This window comes from Bidens hawaiensis, unplaced genomic scaffold, assembly GCF_021521415.1.
Source record: "Bidens hawaiensis isolate Kalapana, Puna unplaced genomic scaffold, B.hawaiensis_p1.1 tig00005162_1, whole genome shotgun sequence".
Taxonomy (NCBI): Eukaryota; Viridiplantae; Streptophyta; class Magnoliopsida; order Asterales; family Asteraceae; genus Bidens; species Bidens hawaiensis.
This window is the reverse complement of record NW_027491330.1, coordinates 107,868-132,088: the sequence shown is the minus strand read 5'-3', so window position 1 is coordinate 132,088 and position 24,221 is coordinate 107,868. Positions and strand designations below refer to the sequence as shown.

Sequence of the window (24,221 nt, the reverse complement as noted above, 5' to 3'; positions counted from 1 at the left end):
CAACTCGATTTTCCGGCACGCAGGAGATCCCGGAAGGTGGCTGGGTGAGACACTGGTGGTGGCGGGGGGCGGTGAAATGATGGATATGGTGTTCGCCGGAAACCTGCAACTCGCCGGAAAACTCAAATTCATATGTGAAACTCGGTGAAATGATGGATATGGTGTTCTGAAAGACGAGAAGCCGGAAAACTCAAATTCGCCGGAAAAAACAAGGTCGCCGGAAAAACGAGGTCACCGGAAATGGATGTTGTGTGTTAAAAACAAAATTTATATTTTACCCCCTCAACTAATTTGAATAATATTTTTAGTCCAAAATATTAATGATGTTAGTGTTTATTTAGATAGGAAGTGGTACAAGAAAATAGGGTGAAAGTTGGGAGTGATGGATGAAAAATCAAAAGTTTGAAACAGTTATCTGCAGATAAGATTAAAAACCAATATTCCATAAAAGTTTTCATCTGGTTAAAAGTTAAAACAATATAGTCAGGCTCAGTTACTCTGCTCGGATAACGGAATTGTCTGTTCACTAGACTTTGGTTATTGGTCACAAAAACTATTGGGCGGAGGAACTAATAAAAATTTAGAAGATGGCCGGCGGAGGTGGGAGGCCGGTGGCGGTGCATCCGGCGGTTGAACCACTGTCGTACCTGATCGGAACATGGAGAGGTGAAGGCGAAGGTGGTTTCCCAACCATATCCTCCTTCGCTTACGGTGAAGAACTCAATTTCACTCATCCTGGTAACAAGGTATGTATAATTATATATATACACCTCTACCGATATCCATCATACTCGATTCAATGTCAACAGCTGAACTTAAATACTTAAACTAAACAGATACCGCACTCGATTGTTCCGTGAGAAAGTTTCAAATCCTATCAATTTGAATATGTTTTGATGCAGTTGTGTTTACCTAATTTCAGTGTTGTAGAATTCGCTAGGCGATAAACAGGGTTTATATCAAATACAAATGAAATTAACGTGCTAATTGCGAGAATAACGTAGAGTAATTATATATACAAGTAGAGTAATTATGTAATTACATCATACCGTAATTACATTTACTCTACTTGATTCTCACAATTAGCACGTTAATTTCATTTGCACGTTAACTTTCCCCTATATACACACACACACAAATTTTTTCAAAAATTTTATATATATGCTTTTATACTTATTAATCAGATTGGATTAAATAAGGAAATCTTCAAATATTTTGACCAAATTTTGAACAATCTAGGCCGATTTGGACCGGATTTGATTGACTGCCGATTTGTTGGCCTAGTTAGGTAAAATCAAATCGGTCGGTAGCATACTAATTAGTGATTAATTGATCGTGATTTTTATAACACTGCATAATTTAGCAAACTACTGTTATGGTCACTTCCAGATGAAAATAAGCCCTGATTTTTGCTACCAGTTTCTGTTCAAATTTCTGTAAACAAGCTGTTAAGATACTGTTAGCTCATACTTTTATTCATGTATGATGTGTGGATATTGCATTTACTTGCATCCTGTATGAACTTTTAAAGTTCTATTAACATTTTTATTGAATTTGCACACTAATGAAGCAAATTTATGTGTAAATGAGAGAAGCCTGTAATAGCTTACACTCAGAAGACTTGGAAGTTGAATTCTGGAGAGCCAATGCATGCTGAGAGCGGCTACTGGAGGCCGAAACCTGATGGCACTATTGAGGTTGTCATCGCACAGAGCACTGGTCTTGTTGAAGTTCAGGTTATCGCGCTTACCTTCTCAGATTAATATTACTTAAATCCAACATAAACCCTAGTTTCCCCCTTAACTTTGTATGTTTGATCAATGTTATTCATCCTTTGCAGAAAGGCACATATGATGCAGAAAAGAAGGTGGTGAAGCTTCAAAGTGAACTTGTTGGAAATGCCTCAAAGGTAATGCAAAACCATATTTAAGTTTTAAATATGATTCACAAAACCACATTATAACACTGATAAGCTAAATTTGTAAATAAAACGAAGTTGGAGGCTTAATATTTTGCTCTGTTTGTTTAACAGGTTAAAGAGATAACCCGAGTGTTTACTTTGGTTGATGAAGAATTATCTTATGCGGTTGAGATGGCTACTAATATCACCAGTCTTCAACCACATCTGAAAGCTTCTCTTAAGAAGCTGTAATGTTCTTGATTATGACCAGGTATTATTATATACACAACACGTTTATTATTGATTTAAGAACTAGTGACCTTTTTTAAAGTCGTTGCTTCAAACGAGAGTATGCCTAATTTTCATGTCTTTTTTTTTTGGGTAAATGGGCGTTGCCCGGTAAAAAATATAAATGAAAAAAAGAGATTACAAGATTTAAGGGGCATTCCCCCGAGTAACCTACCTAAGAACACCCAAAACAGACTTTGGGATATTCGAACTAGAAAACCATAACAAATCTACTAAAAACTAACAAACAGAAACTAGTAGACTTGAAACCAGCTGTTAAACATTTATAGTATCTTTATAGCTGTTAAACTAACAAACATTTATAGTACCTTTTTTAAATTTTCATGTCTTAGGTTATTAAAATATGGTTGTTTATCTTGTTTGAGACATCTAGTAACAGTAACCTGAAAACCATATTAAAAACCAACAAATGGATTCTTATTCGCATATTGAAAAACAAAACAGAGATAAAACCCCCAATAATTTCAATAATTAAGATGCGTGCGCGGTTCAAACCATGTTGACCCCTTCAGACTTGTTTCAGATCAGCCCATGTTTCCCATACAAACACACTTGATCTGCAAAACATTAATCATGTTTTAGCATAACTAATGGCGTGTTTTATTTAAAGGTGTTCATGAATATAATACATATATATAACTAACTGCATATTCCAAAAATGGATAAAGATACTATAAATGTTTAACAGCTGGTTCCAAGCTCCAAACTGCCAAAACGATCCATGAACCGGATCGTGTTTGGGTAGCCCGTTCGGTTTCAATGGTTTTTGAACACCATTGTTTCTATTTGGGAAGTTCAACATATGAAGAAATTATCTTTCCAAAGTAACAAAATATGGTGTTCTTGGTACTTACTTCAAGATACTCATCTAATCCGTATTTAGAAGATTCCCGTCCTAAACCAGACTGCTTAAAACCTCCAAATGGTGCTCCCTGTGTATGATCCAAATAAAATAGCAATAATACTACTTAATTAATTTAGCGTCTTTTAAGAAACCACTGAATATAGTAGACTTCTTTTTACCGGTGAAGCAAACACTCCCTCATTTACTCCAACAATACCATATTCAAGAGCTTCACACACGCGCCATGAACGCTGAATGTTGTTTGTGAACAAATAAGCAGCTAAACCTGCAACGTTTATATCAATTATATCTTTTAATCTTAACTAATTAATATGATCAGTCACCAATATGTGGATTATATATAAGAACCTGATTCAGTGTCATTAGCAATCTGTATGGCCTCTTCTTCTGTTTTAAACCGTATAATAGGCGTAACAGGTCCAAATATTTCCTGCCTGTAATAATAAAGATTGCAGTACTAACCAAATACATATCAAAACTAAAAATTCCAATAACTGCAAACCTAAAACTTTACTGTTACAGCCTATTTCAAGAAATATTATAGCCATCAAAATAACAGTAAAACCGACCATAAGAGTTTTGAGATTACCTTGCTATAAGCATCTCATTCTTGACATCACTTATAATTGTAGGTTCATAGAAAGTAAACCCTAGGTTATGCCTCTTACCGCCCAAAATAACTTTCGCTCCCTGTTTCAAACAATATTTTTACAATTGTCATAAAAACTATAAATTTTCTACTACAAGTTTAGAAAATGATGATCAAATTAAACCTTTGAGGTAGCATCTTGCACTAATGATTCAACTTTCTGTACAGCAGCTTCATTGATAAGTGGTCCCTGCAGAACATGATTTTAAGTACCAGTTGACTTTTTAGTAACAATATGCATGTGTTAACTAACAGGTTACCTGTGCCACACCTTCACTAAAACCATTGCCAACTTTAAGGCTCTTAACAGCATTTGAGAAGGCATTTATAAAATTTTCATATATGCCTACAAAGATGGAAGTTGCTTGTCATTCAAGAAAGATACAAATAATAAGGGTTTTAGTTTTGTGTTATACCTTCGTGCACAAGTAATCTATTTGAGCATATACATGTTTGTCCAGTGTTATAAAATTTAGTTGCCAACTGAAATTATCACAGAATAATATGTGTGTTAAAAAGTTACTGTTTTTCTTCAAGATTTTATACATGTATGTAACCGATGTTTGCAAATATTAGAATGTATGTCATTTACGCTCGCTTTTAGTGCCGCTTCCAGGTCAGCATCATCAAAGATTATGAAAGGTGCATTACCACCAAGTTCAAGAGAGACCTGCAATAATCATAGGTTTTTTTTATTATTATAAACATTAAGGATTGCAATGAAGTTTCAGGTAACTGAGAACATAAATTAAAAAAAGTTACCTTTTTAACAGTCTCAGCCGCACCAGCCATTAATTTCTTTCCAACAGCTGTTGAACCGGTAAATGTGATCTTTCTTACTTGTGGGCTTTCAAGTAAAGCATTTCCAATTTTAGGAGCATCTCCCATTACCACATTTAAGACACCCTGTGATTAAATAGAATGAAGCAAAATTAACTTTTACACAAGGATAAATGTCGCCGGTGGACGTTTATAAGACTTACAGGTGGGATTCTGGATTGAAGGGCCAGCTCAGCTGCTGCTAAGGCGGTCAAGGGTGTGAGCTCAGAGGGTTTTATGACCACTGTACACCCACAGGCAAGAGCAGGTGCAACCTGATATAATATTATTACAGTAATCAACCTTTTGAATCTTTGCAAATTAGAATCAAAGCAACCCGTTTATATATAAATGGGTCAATATTTACCTTCCTGGTAATCATTGCGAAGGGAAAATTCCATGGAGTGATCGCGCCAACCACACCAACAGGCTACAATTAGAGGAATCATTTGGAAATGTTCAATTTTAAAAAGAACATATGCAACATCATATGCAGATCGAAAACAAGTTTTGTGTCTTAAATAACTACCTGTTTTAATACAAACATGCGGCGATCAGGCTGTGGTGATGGAAGTATGTCACCATAAACGCGTTTTGCTTCCTCTGCAAAGAACTCAACGTGACCCGCCCCAGATACAACCTGCAAAACTTGAGAATCAACACAAATGTACTTGTGTTGAAAAACAAGAATAGCTATATTCAGTATGTTTGATTTATGTACCTCTATGATGGCTTCTTTTAGAGGTTTGCCTTGTTCCAAAGTTATTAGTTGTCCAAGCTCTTCTTTATGTTCAATCAGTAAGTTATACCATTTACGTAGGTGAGTACTCCTCTCAGCAGCAGTAAGCTTGCTCCAATCTACCCAACAAATGTGATCAAACATATTATAATGATAACAACATGATGATGGGTAAAGCTATATTGTAATTAGTTGTATGGTAAGCAACTTGAGAATCACACGGCTAAAAGCGGTGTAGGCCGAAGAAATTGCATCTTTTGTTTCCCTCTCGCCCATGCACGCAACCGAAGCTATAACTTCCCCAGTAGCAGGGTTGAAAACCTACAACAACTAATATGATTAGTGTGTAATCAAATCTAGTAACTGATCATATTTTGCAACCTATATTAGGAGTTGGTATCAAATTATATTGACAATATGATCAGTAAGTTGGGCGATCTGCCAATGGCCTTATGGCACCAGGTAGACATCCCAACCAAAGTGGCGCGGGTTCGAGTTCCATAAAGTGGGCAATAGATAGAATGATAGATTTTAGGGGTGTGTGTTGGGCAACCAACATCAACTTGGGTAATTAGCAGCAACTTGGGCAATTAACGTCGTTAGGATGATCAACACTAACTAAGTTACTACCATTGCTGATAGAAGTCGATCATAAGTAGTAACCAAGTTAGTTACCCGTCATAGAGTTTCTGCTGATGTTAACTAAATTATCTTGCAACAATTTTAACCACCAACTGAAACATTCTTCTAGAGAGCATCATGTCTTTTTAACAAAATAGTGTGATAATTTCCCAACTATAAAATAAAAGTCCTTAGATTATTTATTATACATGTTTTCACAATAGAAAAACACAACCATTCTCTTGTTTTCTTTGTCAGTTATCTTATTAAGATTTTGAGAGTACATCAAAATACTCTAATTTGAGTGTGATTTACACGATTTAAAGGGCTATCCAGACAAATTCAAACTATAAAACTACATTTTGAAATTTAGAGTTTTGAAGTCAATACCTCGATGGTCCTGCCATCATATGCATCAATCCATTTCCTTCCTATAAGACCTTTGGTTCGAAACAATCCAGAACTCTTGAGGCGAGCGACCACATTTTCGGTTTCCATGCTCATCTGAATCACCAAAGCGCAGTTGTTTTGATTAAAAAAAAACTATTGAAAGCCTAACAAGTTCATCAATGCACCTTGCTTGCAGAGTATATGAGTCTTCCGAGATTGAAGGTGCAAATGGTGATTATAAATTTATAATTGTGTTCACTGGCCACACATTAGATTTAAATATTGGTTGCTAACTTGTTTTCCCACTTATCCTGTTGACTTCCACATGTTTTTTTAATTTATTTGAGGATTATCACATGGGTTTTATTAATATAGTCTAACAAAAAAAAATAATACTATAATTTCAATGGAATTCGTAGGTGGATGAATACATTTAGTTAAATAAATGTTTATTTTGATTATCAACATATACTCTTTTTTATTTTCTATCTACTCTTTATTTAATCGATCGACTATCAAATCAATATACTCAATTAAAAATGTTTTTTAAACACAATAATTAGAAACACATGTATGCTTAGGTAACCAGAATAGTTCGAGTGTAAGTATATATATGGCTTTCGATTTAGTTTGGTTTGTACCGGTTTTATGCGGTGCACACCTTAGGTTAAATGAAACAATGAGAAGTATAGGACTCAAATTCAAGTTCTTTCGGTTAAGGAGCGACATGACTACCAATATAACAGTTAAATGTATGTAATTGTGATCTTGTATTATTGAATGATAATATTATGTACAAGAGTGTTTATATACTACACTATATTACAACTAGATCCCCCTACTATAATTATTGTAATATCTAATCTAATATGTCTAATATTCCCCCGCAAGCTGAGGCCGGTGTACAACATGCAGCTTGGATCTTAAAAACAAAAATTGATCTGTCGGCAACGGCTTAGTGAAGATGTCAGCAATCTGATCATGAGTTGAGATGAATTGTACACGTAACCCCCCTCGAGCAACTTTTTCCCAGACAAAATGAAAATCTACTTCAACATGTTTTGTTCGGGCATGAAAACCGGGTTAGCCGAGAGATAAATAGCACCAAGATTGTCGCAACAAAGTGTAGGAGCGGACTTAGCATAAATACCAAGCTCACGTAATAAGGCTTCAAGCCATGTAAGTTCATCGACAATGTCAGCAATAGCTTTGTATTCCGATTCGGTAGATGACCGAGAAGCAGTACGTTGTTTGCGAGCCATCCAAGAAATCAGATTAGACCCTAGGTAAACAGCAAAACCCCCGGTGGAGCGTCGATCAACTGGACCTTGCCCAGTCAGCATCAGAGTAACCCTGAAGATTATTCCAATAGGCATCAGCGAATGCATGAAGAGTAGACCCAGAAGCATGCCTATAAGGAAACCATAAGCACAAATACTGAGAAGATATTTGAGAATACGTTTAACCGCTGACCAATGGTTCTCAGTAGAAGCATGCATGAACTGACATACGCGATTAACAACGAATGTGATATATGGCCTGGACAAAGTAACATATTGCAGTGCTCCAACTAACTGTCTGTACTTGACCGAATTAGAAAACAAGGAGCTGTCGTCTAAAGATGATGGAACAAATGTGCTCATCGGGGAAGGAGCCGGTTTAGCTGTGGATAGACCAGCTCGTTGTAAAAGTTCCAGAATGTATTTCTTTTGTGAGAGAATGATATCTGAACCTTGTTTAACAATTTCCACTCCCAAAAAAGAATTGAGGTCACCGAGGTCTTTGTCACACCCCGACTTAGGGCATAGGCGTGTGACCAACAGTTGGTACCGGTTTTGTAAATATATCAGAGTTTATTTTAGCGGAAGTCTTTAAAAAGTATCAATATATTTTGAATTATTTATTTATAAACCTTTGTTTATAATAAAACATTAATATACATTTTGAAACTTTTATTTTATAATAAAATATTGATTTAAAATATTTAATTTGTTTGAAAAGCTTCTTGGATAATAAATACCAGAGTGTTTAATTTATAAACCTCGTTTGATTTTACAAATCATATTATTTACATTCTTTTAATAATATAAAACTAAGGCCCTGTTTGTTTTTGCCTCTTTTCTCTGAATAGAGGAAAACGTCTGATTTGGTCAGACGTAATCAGACGTGGGGCTGTTAGTTTTTTTCTGGCATTAAGAGGTTCAGCGTCTTAATAGCATCTGAACCAGTAAGAGCTTTTAGTGGGTCTGAAAACCTCTTAACCCAAAAAAACATACGTTTGTCTCCGGCCTCCATTAACTTCTAACCCGGAGACTAGGCTCCATCTTCGACGACTAAAGGTTCGTCTCTAGCCTCCACCTCTCAATGATTCAGATTTCAGACATTTGAACCACCTCTTAACATTCAGATGTGGTATTCAGATTCAGACTTAAATCTCTAAAAAAAACAAACGGGGCCTAAGCCATCTCTACCTTGCGAGCGTCTATCTTCTTGAATGACTCTAATTCCTTGCTACCTGTACTAACTTTATTTCCTGTAATAGGGGGGAAATACGTCAGCGATATGCCGGTGAATCGTTGACTCTAAAAACATTTTTATAAATCATTCTTTGACTGACAAGATAGTTTTCGTGAACAATCTCAGCAGAAACGTATCTTATTTCTGGGATTTGTACCACTTGCCATACACACACAATAACGGTTCTCCGGGAGTTGACACCCATTGGAGAACTCTTATTATTATCTCTAGTCTGCGGCCACGTAGCCTTGACTTATAGACTAGATTATTTAATTATGTTTAGATCCAGACACATGTGTACTCGGTCTGAGTTTGTTTTTATTTTCTATCTTGTGTTTTATTTATTTGACTGTCTTTGTTTAAGATAAACACCCCGTTTATCTTGACTGAAAAAGGTTTAACTTATTCACCTGTGACTGTCTGTTCTGAATTATGTGGTGATCTCGTTTAAAACCTTTGTGAATGATTGATTGATTGATTGACCTATAATAAAATAGGTTTATATAAATATCCGAATCGTCTCTTAATCCGGCTACAGACATTTAGTCTGGTTTTGATAGTTTTAAACCTTGATTGATCTTTTGTTTGAAAATAACATTTTGGACATGAATTTTTCTCTTTATTTGTTAATCATGTGCTATGTTTCTTAATCATAATGAAACACTAGACTATACCCTTTCTAGGTAATAGCTTATCTTTCTTAATCATGAAGTGATTATTTTAGCTATAACATTTGTTTATATAATTTGTATTTTTAATCATAAAGAAATCTTATTTTTAATTATTGCTTTTTAATTGATCAAGGTCTAGGTTATACCCCAGACTAGGGTCTAAGTCTTGAAATAATAATATTTTATTTGGGCTGAACCCCTTCCTTGCTTAGCTTAATAATTACCTAGACTTTCGGCAGCACTTCCGCACTTTCACGAATATCGAGGTATTCTTGATCAACTTTTCTTGGCACGCAAAACGAGGCAACGTTTGGGGGTCGCCGGGTCGTGCACGCTCTTCGAGGCGGAATTTCGGGTTACTTTTGAGTGGTACGCACTTCGAGGAAACGTCGGGTACTTGGCACGTACTACGAGGTTCGGCACACAAAACGAGGTCGTCTGTATTACGAGGCCGACATGCAAAACGAGGTGCGCCGGTCGTCGGGATTTGTTGGCACGAACTTCGAGGTTTCGTCAGTATATGGCACGGTTTACGAGGTGACGATTATCGGGTCGAGGCACGAAAAACCGAGGTAGAGAGAGAAAGTATATCTAGAGAGAGAGAGAGAGAGTGGGGTGGTGTGAATGGAATGAGCCGTAATCCCTCCTATTTATAGCTGAAAACCGGTCCCATCGCGATACGCGATGGACCCTTCCTTATGGTCATCGCGTACCGCGATGACTCATGATGCTCAGGGTGCGCCACGTGTTGCCACGTGGACTGACACCTCTGCCACGTGTCACCCGGATGCAACACGTGTCGCTGACTCATTACAAACCATCGCGATACGCGATTGCCTTGCTCTTGGACTCATCGCGTATCGCGATGAGCTTCTATTTCTTTACCACTTTCCATGTGGGATGGGATTTTTTTATTCCTTATTTATACCCCTGTGGAATGCTTCCACTTTCTTACATCTTTCCATGTGGGATGAGTTTATTTTATTCCATATCCTTTACATAAGATGGATTTTCTTTATGGAATGTTTTTTATTTCCTTATTAATAATTCTTATTTTCTTATTACTTATTTGGAGAATGTTTTTGATCCTTCAACTTTCTTAAGTTGTCAACTTTGGATCAAAATTTTTGGGATGTTACAGTCTTTAAGAGCAAATTCGGCACTAAGTTTAGCAACAATCTTGTTAATGGCATCCGAGTTGTTCCTAGTCACAATTATGTCATCCACATAAACTAGAAAATAGATAAGTGTACCATGATAGTTTTATATAAAAAGAGAATGATCTGTTTTAGAACCCATGAATCCTAGTCGTTGTAAGGTTGTCGAGAACTGTGTAAATCAAGCCCGAGGAGCTTGTTTTAAGCCATAAAGAGACTTGTGAAGTTCACAAACATGAGTAGCTCTTGTCTTATCAATGAAGCCTTGTGGTTGCCGAATGTAAATTGTTTCTTCAAGGTTCCCATAAGGGAACTCATTTTGAACGTCTAGTTGTCGGAGGGACCACTTATGGGTAACAACTAAGGATAACACAACTCAGATAGTAGCGGATTTTATTACCGGACTGAAAGTTTCATGAAAATCAACACCTGGTTTTTGATTGAATCCTTTAGCAACGAGTTTGGCTTTATATCGAGAAGGAGCCCCGTGTTTGTCTCGCTTTATCCTGTAAACCCACATCAATAACGTTAGCACCAGAAACAGGTGGAACAAGAGACCATTTTCCGTTCTTAACAAGGGCTGAGTACTCTTCAGCCATGGCTTGACGCCATTCTACGTATTTGTTGGCAAGGTGGCGGGTTTGGTGTCGGGTGGTGAGCTGATGGTGTGAAAGGCAGATGGATCGAATCGAACACGCTGTTTTGGACTGGGCCGAAGATTATGAGGACAAGTACGTGAAGGTGGTGGTGGAGGTGGAGGCGAAGGCGGTGGTGTCAGAATTGAATTAGAGTTTAGTGTTGGCAGTGGGTTTTGTAATAGTGTTTGGTGGGTGGGTATAGGGCTGTTGGAGAAGGTAGAGGAAAATGAGTGATCGGATGATTGTTTAGTAGTTGCAGGTTGGGTCAGTGGGCTAGATTTTGCTGGTTGGTCGGTAGCCAAAGAGGTGGTCGGTGGGTTGGAGTTGGCTGGTTGTTCGGCGGCTATATGGGTGATAGATGGGTTGGATTCTGATGTTGGTTCCATTGTCAGGGGTGGTGGAGATGGGACAAAGGCGGTATATGAAGTAGAGTGGTAACCGAAGGTTTAGGTGATCGTTGTGGCTGGAAAGGAAAGTAGTTTTCATTGAACCGCACATGGAGAGCAACATAGAGGCGATCAGCTGTAGGATCTAAACAACGATACCCATGGTGAACAGGGCTGTAACCGAGAAAAATACATAGCATCGAACAGAAATCCATTATGTGGGGATTATACGGTCGAAGATACGGGAAACATTGACACCCATAAACCCGTAAAAAAGAATAATCCGGTGGACGGTCGTGGACCGTTTCAAATGGTGACTTGCTAGAATTGGAACGAGATGGCATGCAGTTAATGAGATAAATGGCTATGTCAAATGAAAAATGACAAAAAACGTTGTGGGACAAACAATTGAGCAAGAAGGGAAAGACCCCTTTCAACCACATGACGATTTCGGCGTTCGACTATGCCATTTTGCTCGCTCGTGTAGTGGCAAGACCGACGATGAATGATACCGAGCGAGGTAAAAAAGGTGGAAAGATTGCGAAAATCGCCACCCCAATCGGTTTGAACATTTTTAAGTTTTATATTAAATTGTCGTTCGACCATGGAAATAAATTGTTTAAAACCGAATACACATCAGACTTTTGTTTCAAATGAAATATCCACATGTTTTTTGAATGATGATCAACAAATAACATAAAATAACAATTACTATCATATGATAAAACGGGCGCGGGACCCCAAACATCACAATATACCAAATCTAAAATATGATTACTATGAAACGAAGAATTATGCAGAGAAAGTTTTGTAGATTTTCCCAATTGACAAGAAGTGCAAACATTATTATAAGTTTTATCAGAAATAGGAAGTAAATATTTGGATAACATAGTTCTTAAAAGCTCATGATGCGGATGTCCCATACGTTGATGCCATACAGCTGAAGAAGCACGCGTGGCAGAAAAGGCAGACTTGCGAATAAACTGAAGTTGTGGAAGGACAAGAGAGTCGATACCATCTTTACTTGGACCCGTGAGTAGTATGGTGCGTGTAGATATATCCTTCACACAAAAGAAAAAAGGGTGAAATTCAAAGAAGACATGATTATCAAGACAAAATTTTTGAACAGATAACAAGTTACGTTGAATTTGTGGAACATGAAGAATGTTAGATAACGAAAGAGTTTTGTGAGGTGAGAAAATATGAGTGGAACCGATGTGAAAAATAGGTAAACCCATATTGTTTCCTGATGTACATAGAAATATACATCTTTTCAGCATCAAATAATCTCTAAAACCTGCAATTTCTATCTAATAACATAGCATAAAAGACTACTTATCATAATAAAACGTAATTTCAGGTGAAACCAAATCTCAAACGAATAAACAACCAAAAAGACGAAGAAAAACAGAAGAAAACAAAGAAACACGCCCCAATGTCTCAAGAAACACGCCCCCATGCTTATGGAACAAGAAAAGACAAAATCTGAGAACAAAAGCACGGGGCCGTGCTCAGCATGCACGGGGCCGTGGACGGGAATGCAGAAAAGACAAAGAAGAATTGAGCACATGTCACTAAAAAGCACGGGACCGTGTCTGCTAACCACGGGGCCGTTGCCAGCTCACACAAAAGACAAAACAGATCTGGCACATGTCATAAAAATACACGGGGCCGTGCTCATCAAGCACGGGGCCGTGCCTCACCATCCATATTGCCTATAAATAGTGACTCATGTTGCATTCATCAAGTGTGTCTTGAAAAGATTTCTATCCGATTCTCTCTTATAAAAACACACAGTAACACTCACCATGAAGATCTAGTGAAGAGTTTGAAGGTTTGGAGGTCATCACCACTAATCATCATCATCAACCATCATCCCATCATTAAGAAGAAGGATTCATCTACATTTGGTTAGATTGTTCCAAGTTTAATCATGTATTTGTTATTATCAATCATCTTAATGTTCATCATAATGCTCATTATGAGCTAAACTCCTTTTACCATCTAAAATCTATGAAGAAGCTTTGTTTTACTTGATAATTAATCAAGACATGTGATGTAGTCTAGTTAAGTACATGGTTATATTACAATTATCTTTTGATGAGAAATGTTTCACCATCTTAAATCACTAATTCAAAGTTGGTGGTTGTCAATCTCTTTGGCAATCGTTCATGATCGATTCATGTTCTTGAAAGATAGAAATACTTTGATACATTATCGAAACATGGATCCTTATATTGTACTTAGAAATGATGAGATATAAGTTATGGTGTATTTTTCTAAACCTTGGTAATCCGAAAATGGCTTTGCTTAGGATATCAAATTAGCTAAAGAAACCATATGTTAATGGAATGTGTAATCATAACCTACTTAAATCAACCAAGGGGAGGTTGTGTGATGAACTACAATCACCCGAAGTTGTTAGAATTGGCATTCGAGAAATTGAAGTCAATCATAATCTTTCTACTTAACGAAACTACTTGCCAACTTAAATTGACATCATTGAGATGGTATGACATTAGGAAAGGGTGGACTTTAAAATGCGCATATCATCTCCTTATTGCCAAAGATGCTCACTTTGGGTTAAGGAGTTATCTATCATATATTGCTACGGTAAGTTTATCACATGTCTAAATATTAATTATCAATGTTAAAATGGAGTGGATTCTTGATCTTAGATGGTAACCTTCGTATAATTGAACAACTCGTTTAGAATTTCTTATCTTGGTCACCTATATATTATATATATATAATTATTTATATTTTATAAAAAGTCCAAAAATTAACCTCAAAATGATTAAAACCTCCGATTGAAGTAAAACAACGATTTATTATTAGAAACCTTTGTGTCCACGGATCGATACTTGGTTATTATCAATACTATTCTACATATACGATATGTACACTTGCCTATTTTGTGTGTGTTTAGTCTTTGTAGAAATCACTTTTATAAATTTAAAACACGATCTTGTGAAAAAGCTAAATATCCAATCTATCATATTTTATACAAGCTACACAGCACGCATCATTTCCAACATGAAGAGTATCATCACCATGATATGCTTTTGATGTGCCTAAGCTTGCAAGATCTGGTGTGACGTGGCTATTGGCGCCAGTGTCTGGGAGCCAAGTTTTGGATGGAGTAAACCGATGATCAGAAAAGTTGGCAGAGGGTCGTGTACGAACTATTGATGGATCCCTGTTTGGACAGAGAGATGGGATGTGACCAATACCACATCAATTGCATGAACCGTAAACTGTGTTTGTGTTAGAGGCCCATTCAAACTGAATTCGGTTGCCACCAGTTCGATTGTTGGAACTGCGTCCACGACCACGATTATTATTGTAACCATGTCCCCTGTTGTTTTGAGTAGATCAAGAGCTATAAAAAGCTTGTAAGGGAGCCGATGGTGTGAGGTGATATCCGAGTTGTGAGGCTAATTGTTGGACATCAAGGAGATTGTCACACACCCCAACCTAAGGCGGAAATGTCGGAGCGTGAGCTGATTGCTCACAGCTCTCAATGCACTATCATGCAATATTTAAAAGTGGCAATATCTATTTAATTAAATTAAATGATTCAAATAATTTAAGTACAAAGTACAAAATCCATAATCATATAACAATACATTTATATCACAAATGATCTTGATTAAAAGTTTTCTAACTTCAATTCTTCACTAAGTCTTCACCAAATCTTGCAACTAGTTCAAACAATAACCTGCATATGCGTATAAAATAGAAAAGTTTGTTAACAATACATATTGAGTGAGTAAATCACCAGTTTAAGACACAACAATAATAATATATAATAATTAGAGAAAGATGCAAACTGTGTCAAGTGAGATAAGCAATTTAACCAATAAGCAAGTAAATAATGTTGTCGGTAAGCTCGATTTCAGATGAAACTGAACGATGGCTATCACGACGGACGTATGATCATACTAGACTGAGAATATGGTGGACCTCTCCGACATGTATTCAAGCAAAGCATACAAGCAAATAACACGTTAGGTATAAACTGTTAAAAGCACATGACTAACAGTTGCAAGTTGAGTAATATACAATAATAAAATAAATAGAACGCATATGTCCCCAAAACGGTTAAAAATGAGTTAAAAAGGGGGAGTGAGATACTCACCTCGATGATTAAGCGAGTAAATTTCACGCGATAAGTGATCTGACCCAAACAGACTTGAGACTTATACATAAGAAAATAGAGTCAAAACCAAGAACATAGCCATTGGAATCAATCCAAACGGATGTATAGAACTCCGGTTATGAGATTTTCAGCAAATAAGCGAGCTGGTACTGACCAGAATCCAAAAAGCGAGTTGGGAGTCGGGTTTTGGTCAGTACACTCAAAATTTCAAAACAAACAAAAATGTCTTCTGGAGCAAAAGCTAATTTTGATCAGAAGATAGAGAAATCAAATAGTCAATCTTGTTGACTATTTTGCACTTAAACGGGCCGGAGTCCAATTGACATGGTAAATCCCCTCAATCTCAGATATTAACTGAAAGCTTTTGTAAAGGAGATAAAAACCTACAATGTTGAAGAAGAAAACTTACCCAAACGAGGATTGGAACTAGGAGAAATTGTGGTCACCGAAGTCTTGAAGCTTGAAAGTCAACGACAACTTGAAGAACTTGATTATTCTTGAAGAAACCGACAATGGATAAGGGAAATTTAGTGGGATATGGGGAGGATGGCCGGACTTCAGTAATTTTTAAGGTTTGTAGGTGTGTTTTGATTTGATATTGAGTGTTATAATGCATTTATGAAGGAATCCACTTGATTAGGAAACAAAATAAGCTATTAATGAGAAAATTGAGTATAATAACTAACAAAATTTGGCTTACACAACAAGAAAACGGTTTGGGCTGATTTGAAACATTAATTTAGATATCTTGGAGTTTAAGTTACATTAATTTAGTCGAAAACATGCAAAACTAGTCCTGTACTTCTATAAATGCGATTTTTAGTCGTTTTAAGCGATTTTAAAGGTTTTTAAGCATAGTTTAACGAGTTTGAAAGTTAGATGAATATATAATAAGTCTAAAAAAGTTTAATACTAATAAATATAAGATTTTAATAATTTGAAAGATCTGAAATATATTCCCGAGTCGGGTAAACGAATACGAATTCAAATACGAAAACCCGAGTTGTTATAGAGATGAGCCTGGTTAGCTATTATGGGGCCCTTGGAACCAGCCGTAGGGGTGTTAAGATGGGTGATGGTTGTTGCCATGAATGCTTGGGATAATGGTGGTGTGGGCTGATTTTTGTGAATCATAAAATCAAGGTTAGCAAGTAAACCTGGTAGTTCATTAAAAGTGATGGGTTTTTCACGGCCCAGAAGGTTTGACTTTAGTCCATTGTATTCTTCACGAAGACCAGAGATAGCTAACAAGACCAAATCTTTGTCTTTGAGATGTTGAAAAGGGCTTTGGCATATTCTTGAGCCCTAGATAGATAGGCTGTAGGTGTTTCATCGCCTTTCATCCCAATCCTTAAGAGTTGTTTTAAGGTAAACTCGCGAGACGAAGTATGTGGTGCGTAAGCACATTCAAGGGAGAGCCAGATATCCCTAGACGTGTCCCCCTGAACATGATGAAAAGATGCTTCAGATACTGTAGAGATAAGCTACATACGGACATGGGCATCATTGGCAACACACGTAGCATGATTAGGGTTATTACGGGTCACGATTGGGGTTGCATCTTTGTCTAAACCAGAACTCTCTCGATTGTGATTGTAGGGGAGGGGCATGGAATAGTTTCATCGATATAGCCAAACATGTTGTTTGTAACAAGAAACAGGCGAATCATTGTTTTCCAATATATGTAGTTTGTAGGGGATAGGGTAAAAGCAAACTTGTTGGAATTGTGGGATGTTTTCTCTTGGATAGTAAAGACAGTAAGAAGGCCATGGATTGATGATGATGAAGAGAGGGAAGAAAAACCTTGTTGTATGGCGGTTGTTTAGGGTTAACAAACCTGGCTCTGATACCAAGTTAAACGTATGTAATTATGATCTTGTATTATTGAATGATAATATTATGTACAAGAGTGTTTATATACTAGACTATATTACAATTAGATCCCTCTACTATAATTATTGTAATATCTAATCTAATATGTCTAATAATAACTAAATGACTTGTGTTATTTTTATCATGTAAATTACTTATAGAGGTTATTGTTCGAAAACCTACTAGGCAGTCCGGGGGCCTTTCAAGTGTTTTGATCCTACTTTTTTGATAGTTTGCTCCATTTGTTGAACACATTAAAGAGATAATCCGAGCTTTTTACTCGGGTTAATGAAGAATTATCTTATGTAGTTGAGATGGCTACCAATCTCACCAGTCTTCAACCGTATATGAAAGCTTCTCTTAAGAAACTCTAATGTTCTTGATTATGATCAGCTAATTTTCATGTCTTATACAAACATTATTGATTCAGGAACTAGTGACCTTTTGTTGCTTCACATGAAAATATATATGTCTAATTTTCATGTCTTAGGTTATTAAAAGATGGTTTTTTTTATCTTGTTTGAGACATCTAGTAACAGTAACATAAAAATCATATTAAAAACCAACATATGGATTACATGTTTAAATATCATTATGATTATCAGTCTTTGAATTCTTATCCACATACTGAAAAACAAAACAGAAATAAAAACTCCAATAATTTCAATAATTAACACACGTGCCCAGGTCAACCCATGTTGCCCTTCGGACTTGTTTCAGATCATCAGCCCATGTTTCCCATACAAACGCTCTTGATCTGCAAAACATTAATCATGTTTTAGCATAACTTATAATGTGCTTTATTTAAAGGTGTTCATGTATTGAATACATATACATAAATGTATATTCCAAAAATGGAAAAGAGTTATATGATAAACGTTTTAACAGCTGGTTTCAAACTCCAAACCACCAAAACCGATCCATGAACCTGATCATATAAATAAAATTTCCCAAATATATTGCACCGAAAGTTATCTAGTAACAAAATATGGTGTGCCTGGTACTTACTTCAAGATACTCATCTAAGCCGTATTTAGAACTTTCACGTCCTAAACCAGACTGCTTAAAACCTCCAAATGGTGCTACCTGCATATTATCCAAGCAAAATAATAATTAACTTGGTTAATTAATTCATTTAGGGTCTTTAAGTATATATAGTAAACTGCTTTCTACCTGTGAAACAAATAATCCCTCATTTACTCCAACAACACCATATTCAAGAGCTTCACACACACGCCATGAACGTTGAATATTGTTTGTGAACAAATAAGCAGCCAATCCTGCAAAGTTTATATCCAATATATGTTTTAATCTTAACTAAGTAACATAAAAGATGTAAATGATTAGACCAATATATGGATCATATATAAAAACCTGATTCAGTGTCTTTAGCAATCTGTATAGCTTCTTCTTCTGTTTTAAACCGAATAACAGGCATAACAGGTCCAAATAATTCCTGCCTATAATAATATTAAAGATTGAAGTACTAACCAAATATTGGTTCAGGCCCCTAATGAACACACACACACACAACACCCGTATACTGTATATATATGTAAATATGCAGTGAATTATGAACAAGGAAGTTTGAGAATGCTTTCTATTATATTATCAAAAGAAGGTACACTACTTCAATAAAACAAATGGCTATATATAGCCTACATATGACGCAACGTGGGGAATAAGAAAATAACAATAAACTAAACTTAATCCTAAAGATCTGGCAGACTATTTCCTTTACCTAACGTGCACTTCTTATTTTCAAATAGTTCCATATAACTCGGTCAACATGGACCAATTCTTCCTCAAAGCTAACTGACTTGACTAACCCATGACCCAACCGTCAAGATTAACCCAACACCAAATACACATCAAAAAAGTTTTTTTTTTTTTTACATATTTATGACATTAAATACAACAGTAAAATCTACCATAGAAGTTTTGAGATTACCTTGCCAGAAGCATCTCATTCTTGACATCAGTAGGCTCATAAAAAGTAAACCCCAGGTTATGCCTCTTACCGCCCACAACAACTTTTGCTCCCTGTTATTAGACATTATTTTTATAATTGTTATATATATGTATTAGTACAAGATATTTACAAATGGTAATCAAACCTGTGAGATAGCATCTTGCACTAATGATTCAACCTTCTGTACAGCAGCTTCATTAATAAGTGGTCCCTGCAAAACATTATTTTATGTACAAGTTGGTTGACATTTTTTGTAACAATATACATGTGTAAACTGGTTACCTGTGTCACACCTTCACTAAAGCCATTGCCAACTTTAAAACTCTGAACAGCATTTGAGAAGGCATTTATAAATTTGTCATATATGCCTACAAAGATGGTAGTTCTCTTGTCATGCATGAAAGATAAAAGTAATAAGGGTTTTATTCTCTTGTTAATTTGTTATACCTTCTTGCACGAGTAACCTATTTGCGCTTATACATGTTTGTCCAGTGTTATAAAATTTAGCTGCCAACTGAAATTATCACAGAAAAATATGTGATAGAAAGTTACTGTTTTTATTCAAGATTTTAAATATATAACCAATGTTTGCAAATATTAAAATGTACTTCACTTACGCTCGCTGATAGTGCCGCTTCCATGTCAGCATCATCGAAGATTATGAAAGGTGCATTACCACCAAGTTCAAGAGTGACCTGCAATAATCATAGGTTTATTATTGTTATTATAAACATTAAAGACTGCAATAAAGTTTCAAGTAACCGAGAACATGAATTTTAATAAAATTACCTTTTTAACGGTCTCGGCTGCACCAGCCATTAATTTCTTTCCAACAGCTGTTGAACCTGTAAATGTGATCTTTCTTACTTGTGGGCTTTCAAGTAAAGCATTTCCAATTTTAGGAGCATCTCCCATTACCACATTTAAGACGCCCTGTCATTCGATAAAATGAAGCATAATTAACTTTTACATATGGATACATATCATTGCTGGATGTTTACTTGACGTACAGGCGGGATTCCAGATTGAAGTGCCAGCTCAGCTGCTGCTAAGGCGCTCAACGGTGTCAGTTCAGAGGGTTTTATGACCACAGTGCACCCACAAGCAATAGCAGGTACAACCTGATATAATATTATTACAATAATTAACCTTTTGAGACTTTCAAATACAAATCAAATCGACCCGTTTATAAATAAAACGGTCAACATTTACCTTCCTGGTAATCGTTGCCAAGGGGAAATTCCATGGAGTGATGGCGCCAACCACACCAACAGGCTGCAAATTAGAGGAATCGTTGGTAATGCTAAATCTATATAATCGTTGGTAATGCCTTGTTTGCGGTGTGCGCATATAATGTATATATGTGTGGGCCCTCGGGGGACAAAAGTGAAATTGCACTAATTTTGACGTTAGTTTACTAGTTTTGCAAAAATAACGTTAAAAGTGGCGGAAGTTTAATCAGGCGTCATGTGGTGGCGTTGATAGCCAAAAGACAAGAGTGCATGCACTAATTGGCCGATGGTTTGAGTGTTATTTGTCTTATGTCCAATGCTTGATGAAAAACTACTATCGAGCCGGGGGTCTCACTGGAAGCAATCTCTCTATTCTTACGGGTAGAGGTAAGATTGTCTACATCTTACCCTACCATAGCATTGCTATTGGTGGGATTTACTGAGTACGATGATGATGATGATGTTGGAAATGCTAAATCTCAAAACGAACATATGCAACATCATATACTGAAAACAAGTTGTGTGGCTTAAATAATCACCTGCTTTAGAACAAACATGGCGGCGATCAGGCAGTGGTGACGGAAGTATATCACCATAAATGCGCTTTGCTTCCTCTGCAAAGAACTCAATGTCACTAGCCCCAGTTACAACCTGTAAAACTTGAGACTAACATATGTACATTTGTGCTGAAAAACATGAATAACTACTATATTCAGTATGTTTAATTTACGCACCTCTGCAATGGCTTCTTCTAGAGGTTTGCCTTGTTCCAAAGTTATTAGTTGTCCAAGCTCTTCTTTATGTTCAATCAGTAAGTTACACCATTTACATAGGTAAGTACTCCTCTCAGCAGCAGTAAGCTTGCTCCAATCTACCAACAAATGCGACGAAAGATATTATAATGATAACAACATGACGACGAACGCTAGTTAAACCTATACGTATAAAGTACAAATTATATTGCAATTAGTTGTATTGTATGCAGCTTGAAGATCATACAGCTAAAAGGATTGTATGCCGAAGAAATTGCATCTTTTGTTTCCCTCTCGCCCATGCAAGCAACCGAAGCTATAACATCCCCATTAGCAGGGTTGTAAACCTACAACAACTAATATGATTAGTTTGGTATGAAATCTATTAATGATCATATTTGCAGCCTCTATCAAGAGTTGGTATCAAATTATTCTGACAATCATAATCAATCCCAAATCCTCACAAAATGATCCTTCAAGTTTAAATTGCAATAAATGGTTTAACAATAGCATACATATCCAAACACCCCATGAAAAGTGAATGCGCATTAGTATAATCGTTGATAGATGTTTCTGAAAACTAGGAAATTCATAAGAATTGTATATTGTTCTGTTTAGTTATTTAGGTGTCATCAAGTCATATATTTTGGTCAATTTAGAGAAGGAAAATCTGGTTAAACATGAACTGGAGTTAGGAGGTGTGGAGTGCATGCTTGTTCGAGACTAATCAGAATTCCGGTATGAAAGAAACTCGAGTGTTCCAAGGGTTGAGGCCCTGACAAGCTGAATGAGCTCACACCTATCGAAAATTCTATCATTACAGTTGAAAGCTTGTCGATCTTGCTTCAGACATGCATAGTTGATAAAAAATTGCATGCATAGGTAGAAATTGATTATCAATAGAAATTGATCATCAACGGTAATTTGGGTGATTTGCTAATGGCCTCTTGGCCTAATGGCAGCAGGTGCCTACCCTACCAAAGTGATGTGTGCTCGAGTTTTATAAAGTGGGTAATAGATGGAATTCCTGGGTGTGTATTCGTTGTAAAAAGAAATAGGCAATCTACCATAACTAACTACATTTAATAGCAAGTTAAGGAAGTTTTTGCTGGATTAGGTGATTTAAAGAAAAAAAAAGTGGTTTTAGGTGGTTGACTAGAATTTAAGTGGTTTTAGGTAATTTGCTATCTGAGATAGCAGATTACAGGTACTCGTTAGCACACGTCATCCAATTGTTCAACAAGTGTCGTCCATGCAGAATCCACTATCTCAAATAGCGGATTACACAAAGTCCTTTTATCGTCATTTGCCATCTGGAAACTCTGCGCAATCCGCTATTTGAGATAGCACATTCCAAATGGACGACACTTGTTGAACAATTGGATGATGTGACAACCACGTGGAAAGTAAGCTGACGTGTACCGGTAATCTGCTATCTAAGATAGCAGATTACCTAAAATCACTTAAATTCTAGTCAACCATTTAATACTACTTTTTTTCTTTAGACCACCTAATCCAACAAAAATTTTCAACTTAAGCAATCAACAAAAAATTTCGATCAATAACAACTTGGCAAGTAACATCAACTTGAGTGGTTAATGTTATTAGAGTGCAACAATAACCAAGTTACTACTATTGCTGGTAAAAGTCAATCATAAGTAGCAACTAAGTTAGTTACCACTTACCCGTGATAGAGTTCCTATTGATGGTAACCGAATTATTATCGGGCAACAATTTTAACCACCAACTGATATACTCTTTCAGAAAACATTGTGTCTCTTTAACAATGTTGTGATGATTTCCCAACTATAAAATAAAAGTCTTTGACCTATTCTCTTGTTTTATTTATGAGTTATCTGATTAAGATTTCGAGAGTGCATTAAAATACTTTTAATTTGAGAGTGATTTCTGTTATATAAAAGAGTTATCCAGACAAATACAAACTATAACACCTACATTTTGAAATTTAGAGTTTGAAGTTCAATACCTCGATGGTCTTGCCCTCATATGCATCAATCCACTCCCCTCCGATAAGACCTTTTGTTCGAAACAGTCCAGAACTCTTGAGGCGAGCCACGACATTTTCTGTTTCCATGCTCATCTGAATCACCCAAACTTAGTTAATTTGATCACGACTTCGATTCATAAAATCAATGAATACATCATTAACTCAATGAACTATTAAAACCCAAACATGTTATATTTAAACCCTGATTGCAGAGTATATGAATCCTGCTGCCTCAATGGATTGAAGAAACAATATGGTGATTATTAATATATAATGGTGTTCACCTACCGTATATATATATTTGTTTCAAATCATTAATAAAAAAATATTCAAACGATTACAATTAAGTAACAGGTAAACGGGCAACAAGTTGCGCCGCAACCTCTTTTGGATAGAAAACTCAATCCTAAAATTGGCAAGTTGTTTTCCCAATTATTACAAAAACTAATAGTTTTCTTAAACAAAATAATTAGAAAGCATGCCATTTGTTTGATCATGATGCCACGCCTTTATACCACATGTCATGTGTTCAAATCATGCCAATAGACATCCTTTTATTTTT

The 24,221-nt window shown here is 36.2% G+C and overlaps 2 protein-coding genes and 1 pseudogene across 5 annotated transcripts; 1 reads left to right on the top strand and 2 right to left on the bottom strand.

Annotated features, from left to right (window-relative positions):
- Positions 1-553: 553 nt before the first annotated feature.
- On the top strand, positions 554-20,608 carry LOC143629142 (peroxynitrite isomerase Rv2717c-like). 3 transcript variants are annotated; one of them, XR_013152885.1, is made up of 6 exons: positions 554-746; positions 1,596-1,736; positions 1,841-1,909; positions 2,033-2,171; positions 4,340-4,408; positions 20,378-20,608. XR_013152885.1 is itself a non-coding variant. In XM_077098493.1 (5 exons), the coding sequence occupies exons 1-4, from the start codon at positions 588-590 to the stop codon at positions 2,150-2,152; spliced, it is 489 nt and encodes a 162-aa protein (XP_076954608.1). In that variant the 5' UTR covers positions 554-587; the 3' UTR covers positions 2,153-2,171; positions 4,328-4,408. The 3 variants fall into 3 exon arrangements, 1 of the variants encoding a protein (XP_076954608.1); XR_013152884.1 differs by lacking the exon at positions 20,378-20,608 and adding an exon at positions 4,497-4,515; XM_077098493.1 differs by lacking the exon at positions 20,378-20,608 and having other exon boundaries at positions 4,328-4,408.
- LOC143629106 (succinate-semialdehyde dehydrogenase, mitochondrial-like) lies at positions 2,717-5,089 on the bottom strand. The gene is made up of 13 exons (XM_077098466.1): positions 5,072-5,089; positions 4,910-4,972; positions 4,707-4,817; positions 4,486-4,629; positions 4,316-4,393; positions 4,140-4,206; positions 3,984-4,069; positions 3,848-3,913; positions 3,664-3,764; positions 3,423-3,508; positions 3,233-3,339; positions 3,064-3,141; positions 2,717-2,766 (listed from the first exon to the last, which is right to left on the bottom strand). Exons 1-13 carry the CDS (start codon positions 5,087-5,089, stop codon positions 2,734-2,736), a joined length of 1,038 nt encoding a protein of 345 aa, XP_076954581.1. The 3' UTR covers positions 2,717-2,733.
- Positions 18,315-23,904, bottom strand: LOC143629143 (succinate-semialdehyde dehydrogenase, mitochondrial-like; annotated as a pseudogene). The gene is made up of 17 exons (XR_013152886.1): positions 23,861-23,904; positions 23,639-23,752; positions 21,899-21,998; positions 21,634-21,770; positions 21,439-21,550; positions 20,880-20,942; positions 20,678-20,788; positions 20,457-20,600; positions 20,285-20,362; positions 20,115-20,181; positions 19,950-20,035; positions 19,813-19,878; positions 19,647-19,738; positions 19,070-19,155; positions 18,869-18,975; positions 18,704-18,781; positions 18,315-18,452 (listed from the first exon to the last, which is right to left on the bottom strand). The product of XR_013152886.1 is annotated as a succinate-semialdehyde dehydrogenase, mitochondrial-like (transcript).
- Between the last annotated feature and the right edge of the window lie 317 nt (positions 23,905-24,221).

Excerpts from the sequence above, each read along its gene's own strand:
- LOC143629142 (XM_077098493.1), top strand. The coding sequence starts at position 588 with ATGGCCGGCGGAGGTGGGAGGCCGGTGGCGGTGCATCCGGCGGTTGAA. Across the intron at positions 1,737-1,840 it reads CTGGTCTTGTTGAAGTTCAG|AAAGGCACATATGATGCAGA; the intron begins GTTATCGCGCTT and ends CATCCTTTGCAG. Across the intron at positions 1,910-2,032 it reads TTGTTGGAAATGCCTCAAAG|GTTAAAGAGATAACCCGAGT; the intron begins GTAATGCAAAAC and ends TTTGTTTAACAG.
- LOC143629106 (XM_077098466.1), bottom strand. Across the intron at positions 4,630-4,706 it reads TTCAATCCAGAATCCCACCT|GGTGTCTTAAATGTGGTAAT; the intron begins GTAAGTCTTATA and ends ATTTAATCACAG. Across the intron at positions 3,914-3,983 it reads TTAGTGAAGGTGTGGCACAG|GGACCACTTATCAATGAAGC; the intron begins GTAACCTGTTAG and ends CATGTTCTGCAG.